This window comes from Phaseolus vulgaris, chromosome 5 (genome assembly GCF_051622355.1).
Source record: "Phaseolus vulgaris cultivar YP4 chromosome 5, ASM5162235v1, whole genome shotgun sequence".
In the NCBI taxonomy this organism is placed as follows: domain Eukaryota; kingdom Viridiplantae; phylum Streptophyta; class Magnoliopsida; order Fabales; family Fabaceae; genus Phaseolus; species Phaseolus vulgaris.
In genome coordinates, this window is record NC_143502.1 from 3,508,546 (window position 1) to 3,516,426 (window position 7,881).

At 30.0% G+C, this 7,881-nt stretch overlaps 1 protein-coding gene across 1 annotated transcript; it reads left to right on the plus strand.

Moving 5' to 3' along the window:
* The first annotated feature begins 2,238 nt into the window (after positions 1-2,238).
* Positions 2,239-6,804, plus strand: PPH (pheophytinase). The gene is made up of 6 exons (XM_068643096.1): positions 2,239-2,447; positions 2,659-3,437; positions 4,962-5,188; positions 5,633-5,824; positions 5,931-6,087; positions 6,469-6,804. Exons 2-6 carry the CDS (start codon positions 2,730-2,732, stop codon positions 6,721-6,723), a joined length of 1,539 nt encoding a protein of 512 aa, XP_068499197.1. The 5' UTR covers positions 2,239-2,447; positions 2,659-2,729; the 3' UTR covers positions 6,724-6,804.
* The last annotated feature ends 1,077 nt before the right edge of the window (positions 6,805-7,881 follow it).

Genomic DNA, 7,881 nt, shown 5'->3' on the forward strand with positions numbered 1-7,881 from the left:
CACCACGGCTTTATTCAGACAACATGGGGTTGTTCAACTTGTTGCCAATCCCATCATGCATTCACGTTCAAATCATTTCGAGCTTGACTTACATTTTGTTTGGACTATGTGCATGATAAACACCTCACGCTTCTGCACTTACTAGCTCAATTTCAAGTAGCAAATATATTAACAAAACATGTATCTGATTATTTATTTCACAATTTTAAACATAAACTTAGGGTGTTTGATTCACCTATCCTAAGTTTAAGAGAGGTTGGTAATGATACCCATGCATCATTTATTACGCAATCATCTTCTTTTCTGTATAAATACCTTCTCTGAATGATATAATATTCACATAATAAAGATATATCTCTTTCTTTTGTTTCTCTCTTACCCTTTCTCTCTCTACCCACTCACATCTCTCACATAAATACAAACTATATGAAAAATAGTACAAAGCCTTATATTTAAAAAAAATCAGGTTGTAACATCCAAAGCACAACCTGAACCTATCTAAATAAAATTAAAATTCATCTAAACTAACTCTGGATCAGAATTAGCATATTGGATACCTTGTTAACTTTCTCCATCATATGACATTGTCTTTGACTTTTGAGTTAGCTACAAACACTGTGACGCCTCACCTCCACGCAACCTATAGAGAATCCTTTTACGGTAAGTTATCTTTGTTTTCTTGTACACCCCTCCATGTTTCTCCTCCACACACTCACATCTTCCTTATTCCTTCTTACTATTAAAAACAAAATTGTTTTATTGGTTGGCATAGTACCATTACTATTTTGGTCTAACATCTGCAAAATCTATCCTTCACATCAAATTATCTCATCCATAAATATTATCTATAGTTTACAAAATCTTTTTATAGTTACAATGTGATCAAATGAGATAAACACATGAATATGGTAAAACCCAAAGAATAAAAACAAGTAAAAATTAATCTTATTTAATGATAGAATTTTGACTGAAAAAGATTAGATTATGATATGTGACCGTGATGATGATAAAAATAGTAATTTTAATAATGAGATGGCAAAATGATAACAATTAAGATATATAATATAATATAATATACAAATAATTATGGTAATAACTATAACATAATAATAATTTTTAAAACAACAATAATAATAGTATTGTATATTTGCTATAATAAAAGAACTAGACAATATATATTATTAAAAAACAATAAACTCATTTTAAAGATACATATATATTTTCCTTCGTCTACATAAAGTTGTAATAATATATCTTTTTAAGAGTCATTTTTCAATTTAAATTGATGTAAAGTAAAAATGTGAACTATATTTTCTTTATTTACCCGATAACATTACATTTTTATTTATTTTATTTTAGTTTTTTAATAAAAATATGAATAGTTTGGTTTGAATTCTTTTTACAAAATTAGTTCTGCAAGAAAACATGAAAAGGGTTTATGGAATTGGATTTTTAAACAAAAAATATATTTTTTCAGCCATGCCAAATTATAATTAAAATCAATTCAGAAACCAGTTTTATCTATTTAAACCAAAACTAGTGTCACATTGTACTATTTGGACACGTGGCTGGCGGATGGTTTACTGGGTAGGCAGAACATTCTGGATTGAAGTTGAAACGTACAAAACAAACCAGTAACCGGGCGTAAGTAAGTGGGTCGGGTCAGCTTGACCCGGAAATCCATTGGAACAGGTTTAGATATTTTTAGTTTTCAATGTTCGGAATAAGATGGAATGGTTTGCTAACTCGACTGTTTTAAAAATAAAAATATAGTTTAAAAGTTTATTTTTTATTATATTATTTACAATATACAAAGAAATAATATGATACTTATAAAGTTTTAACTATTTATTTACAAAAATTAAACAATTAAGTGACTTCTTAAATATATATATATATATATGTATGTATATTTTAAATTTAAAATAAAATAATAAATATTGATATGTTTTATTTTTAATATAATAAAAAATATAATTTTATTTATTTATCTTAAAAGTGGCACCAAAATCGATAGTTCGAAAATATATATATATATATATATATATTATCAATATTTAGGTATATATTTATTAATTAAGTGTTAAATTTTATAAAAATAAGAAATGGGGGAATTATTTATATTTTAGTATTTTAGAAATATATAATAATATTAATTTATATAAAGGAGGCACTAAGTAAATTTAAAAATATATAATATGTCAGTTCTAAATATTGACAATAAATTTTAATAAAATTAACAAATGATGTAATAGTTGGGTAATATGAACGAGATCTAATACATAAAATCATACCAATGTGATGTGATAAAAAGGAAAGAGAATCTTTCAAGCAAGTCGAAACATATCTAGGATCTAGCAACATGTCTCAGTCTACAACTCTTGTTCTAAACTCTGAAACCTGAAGAACCAACACATTTTCATGTTCTCTCTTTCATTAAATTAAAGGTATTTTTTCCCTAAACAAGTCAAGGTTTCATGATTTTGATTGTTTTTAAGCTCGAATTGCTATGTTTCCTCTTCTGTTCCGGCTAGTGGCTAAATAATCATTGTACATGCTTATTGTAAACGCAGTTCATGATGTATTACATGCTTTGTTTGCTCAGTGAAAAAAAAAATCAATTTTTTTTAATTTGGCTCTTCTTGTCAATTATCACAGAGGAAATCGAGTTGAGTTTGCAGTGAAAAATTTTCATTTTTTGCTGTTAGAGTAGAAGACAGTTTCTGGGTATGGAAACTCTTTCTTATGGGTCAGCACCATGCTGTCAAGTTGTGAACTCAAAGTGGAAATTGGCTGAGAACAGATTGAATTCACGTCAATCAATGGTTTCTTCTATAGGAAAACTTAGAGTTTATTGCACCAACACTAGTTCTGCATGTGGGTCTGTGAGATTTTGTGATTCGGGTAGGGTGCAGCTAAGAGACTCTAAAAGACTCAATAATTTCAAAGTTTGTAGTGGAAGTTATGATGGTTATGTGATTGAAGAGGGAGCAAGGGATATTTCAGGAGTAGAGGAGCTTGCAACAAAGGTTCTGATTCCAGGTTTACCTGATGGTTCAAATGGTGAATCTGGTGCACCAATAAGTAGTTGCTTTTGGAGATGGAAGCCTAAACTCAACGTGCACTATGAGAAAGCAGGGTGCGAAAACGTGGATTCTCCTAATCTTCTCTTTCTGCCAGGTTTTGGTGTTGGCTCTTTCCATTATGAGAAGCAGCTTAAGGATTTGGGGCGTGACTACAGAGTTTTTGCTCTGGATTTTCTAGGCCAAGGGATGTCTTTGCCTTTTGAAGACCCTGCCCCTCTGTCTAAGGAAGAGGTTGCATCGAATGAAAGCATTTCTTCATGGGGTTTTGGAGATGAAACTGAACCTTGGGCGGCTAAGCTTGTTTACTCAGTTGATCTGTGGCAAGATCAAGTTCGTTGCTTTGTAGAAGAGGTAAGGGACATGAATTGTTTGTTCTTAGCATCCTGTTTTTTAACTATCTAAGTCCAGTTTGTTTTGCTCTTAGCTTCAAACTACATGATAAAACTGTTCTAGGTGAATTTGTATCTGAGTTTGCATCTTTCACTCGGTAGTTTTAGATTTCTTATTGTAGGATGCGATAATATCTCCACATCTTACAATTTAAGCTTTTGGACTAGTTGGTTTGTTTCATGGTACCAGAGACTCTATGATCAAGATGTCTTTACTACTGAGTTTGATACTTCTAATTCTTTCTACAGCTGTATTATATGTTGCTTAAGATTTATAAAACAAGTATTACTTTCTGATTGTATTCATTTTTTTCAGTTACACAAACAGCCATAGCTTTATTTGATGTGGTTATTAAGAAGTGGACTGATAAGCCAACAAAATAGACTTTATATGACTCTGATATTATATTAAGAAGTGAATTTTAAGTATAACTCAAACTTATAAAATCGGTTATTAAGATAAGGTTTGCACCTACTTATATAATATGAAATGATTGGATCAGGAAGTGTGATCATTTGGTTCAAATGACCTATTTTAGTATCTGAGATGCTAAGAAAACCTCAAGACAATTAATTCATAATTTTTCCATTACAGTTTAGATAGTGTTTAACAGCAGCCAAGTCATTTTTTGCTCAGACTATATACTGAAAATTTATGCAGGCAAATTTTCTTCTGGATTTTTTCTAATATTTTCTTAAGCTGCAATATTAGTTTCTTAACTATCAGGAGAAGGATTATATATGAACTGCGTCTATAATGTCATACAGCTATGTGCAACACCATAGCATGAAATTTATGGTATTACCTAATTAGCTGGTTTGCGAATATTCATGGTAGGATATACTTGGAACAATAGGTGAAGTTATTTGATTCACATAACATTTTTTATTGTGGTACTAAGAAAGACTTCAGAACGATTCAAAAGTGTGATTTATATTGCATTGATGGCATTTACCAAGACAATCTTTGCTTGATTATTATTGTGATATTTCTTGTGCCCCTTTTGTTCTGAGGAAGCACCACTTGTCCCTCCTCCAATATCTAGTGTTGTTGACTGTCAAACCATTACTGCCATGACATAAAAATATTGCCACTGCCATTAAATTATTCTATGCTGCAAAAATTTGGTTCATATGCTAGATTGCTACTAAGAGAGCTGTGAACAATAGTTGGTATTTTAGTGTTTCATATATTTGTGATGTTTAATCAAATCTCTAATGGAAGTCTAAACAACAGCATAAACCTGCTGTATTAGAAATACTTTTACATGAAAGATTTCATCTTTCTAAGATCTTTGTAGCCTTCTGCAATCTTTTGCTCTAAATGTTATTATAACCACATTGGCCAACCTGAAATATAGTTGACAAAGGATTTTGATATTCCATAATTTGAAGGCTCAGTAGGATTAGTTTGAAAATGAAGCTAATTTGCTTTTGGAAATTAATCATTGAAGAAATTATCCAAGTTAATTATTTGTTACAACAGGTCATTGGTGAACCAGTCTATCTCGTCGGCAACTCACTAGGAGGATTGGTTGCATTGTATTTTGCAGCTTGCAACCCTCACTTGGTGAAAGGTGTCACGTTGCTTAATGCAACACCTTTTTGGGGTTTTCTTCCTAATCCAATAAAAAATCCAAGACTAGCAAAAATATTTCCATGGTCTGGAACATTCCCCCTACCTTCAAGTATAAAGAGACTTACAGAGTTGTTGTAAGTATAGAGTTATTTTTGTTTATTGCTTCATTTCTATCTTTTTGCTGACATGACATGATTTTGATATTTTACAATTCATGCATGTTACGTACTTATCCATTAATATGTGAGTGATGAATAAGAAACTCTGCTTAATGAACCTAGTGTTCTATTTTGAAGAACAAACTTTACAATACCATTAACAAGAACATCATTCCATTAACTGAAGAAACTCTCATGCACACAAAGCCACTGAAATTTATTACCCTTTAACCCTAAAATATGTACTCCAATGAGTAAGATTTTTCTAGATGGTTTATTTTTTCTCCTTGATGTGCATGATGAGTGTGTGAGGCATCATTCCATTGTGTTCATAATTGGTGAGAGTGAGAGTGCAACTTCAGGTGTACTCAATTGTATATTTTCCATTAACCTGACATGTTATAATCTTTTATCTTTCAGGTGGGAGAAAATTTCTGATCCTAGAAGTATTGCTGAGGTACTTAATCAGGTTTATGCAGATCACTCAACAAACGTAGATAACGTTTTCTCACGCATAGTTGAAACCACAAGGCATCCAGCTGCTGCTGCTTCATTTGCCTCAATAATGTTTGCTCCTCAGGGAGAACTATCCTTCAGTGAAACATTATCCAGGTAGAAATTACAAGCTCTTTTCAGTGAAACACTATCCTTCAGTGAAACTGGTATTAGACATGCATGAATTCACAAGTTAAGGATTTTGATGGTTTCTGCATTTTAGATGTCGAGGAAACAATGTGCCAATCTGCCTTATGTATGGAAAAGAAGATCCCTGGGTGGGGCCAGTTTGGGGATTCCAGGTTAAAAGGCAGGTGCCTGATGCTCCATATTATCTAATAAGTCCTGCTGGTCACTGCCCTCATGATGAAGTTCCTGAGGTATGAAAAATCCTCTCATATCAGATTCAAAATTGCCTCTGCTCTTTTTCACTGCAATCTGAGACCATGAAGATATAATAGTTTATCAATTTTATGTGATAAAAAGCATGCATACAAAATTGGATTATGGTACTACTGTAATGAATAAAAGGAATATTATTAAGAAACGAAGTTTAAAACTAACTTAACCTTATAAAATCGGTTTATAAGATGAAATTTGCATTCACTTATATACTGGAAAATGTCTTTATCATTAGTCGATGTGAGATCTTCAACGAACAAGTGTGTTTGTGTTTGGTTTATCAGTTCTTTTAAGTCATTTCTTCCTTGTGATTGCCATGATCATGATCTCAATAATTAATACTAGAAGTTTGTATGTAGATCATAAATTTCTTACTTCGCGGATGGATCAGAAACCTAGAGTCTCAAGGTTCTGTTTCATTACCACTGCTTGAAGATCTAGACAGTATGAAGCACACTGTTATTGACAGGGAATTAGAATTTCCCAGAGAAGATTCAAGAAGGTCAGTGATGGTCAAATTTTTCGCTTCCAATGTCTCAGTTTGGGACAGGATAAGATCTTTGATCAAATTTCAACCAAAGTTCAGTAATATTCTGGCAGCCAAATCTCAATGATTTGGTGAACCTCATGTCATATTCAAATGTAAATCAACTTTGTATGATAATTAATTAAAAAAAAAGTAGGTTAGTTTATTACTCTCACTCTTAAAAAATATATATATTATATAATTCAGAACCATCCCATATTTGTAACTTTAATCGACTGTTTTTTAATATCAGATTAATTATTGAATTGATTAAGAACAGTGGATGAATTATAATTGAATCGGTAAAAAAAAAAAAAAAAAACATAACATATAATATTACAATAAGAATTGAAGTCTCAGAATTTCGTATTACTTGTTATTTTTTTAAGATAAAAAAAAGCTCTTTATATTTGAAGTCTTAAACTGCTGCAATTATTGTTATTTTTTTTTTCTCAAAAATATTTGATATAAGTATTAAAACTTCATATTTTCTATTTAGGTTCTAAGAACGAATAATTGAAATTTATATAAGAAATTAAGATAATTTTTTTCAATTCAAAATCTTAAAATAATAATTTTATGATTTTTTTAATATATTTACCTGTTCATTTTTGCTAAATGAATTCGTAATATGTTCATTGCTAATAAATGATTCATAATATAATCTACTCTTAATATTATAGAAAAAAAAAACACTATAATTTAAGTTGAGACCTCAAATGTATGTAAGTACAAGTAGCTTCATTAACAAATGTTAATATAATATAACAAAATTAAAATAACTATCTATAAAAATTAATTATAGGATATAAAAAGCAAATAGAGACCAGCAATTGATGCGCAAGGGTGTCAAAGTATCAAAATATAGTTTAAATGATATTTTGAGGTAAATTAGTAGCAATTTAATTGTTGAAAAATATAATTTCTTTTTCAAATGTATAAAAAAGTTATAAATGATCTATAAATTTTAAAATTTAATATAAAATTAGCCCCTAAAAATAAATTTAATATCAAATTGATCATTAAATATTAAATCCTAATAATAAAATGGTCTCACGAAATAAAATCTTCTATTCTCTAAAAATTAAATGGATACTTATACTTTCATCGACCTAAATAATCATTTACCATCTTTCAACTTTTTGCCCTTTTTTTCTTCATTACCTACATGATAAAAATAATTAAAAATTAAAAGAATATTCCAAATACTGAATAACATTAATTCTTCATTACAAACTCAAAGTAA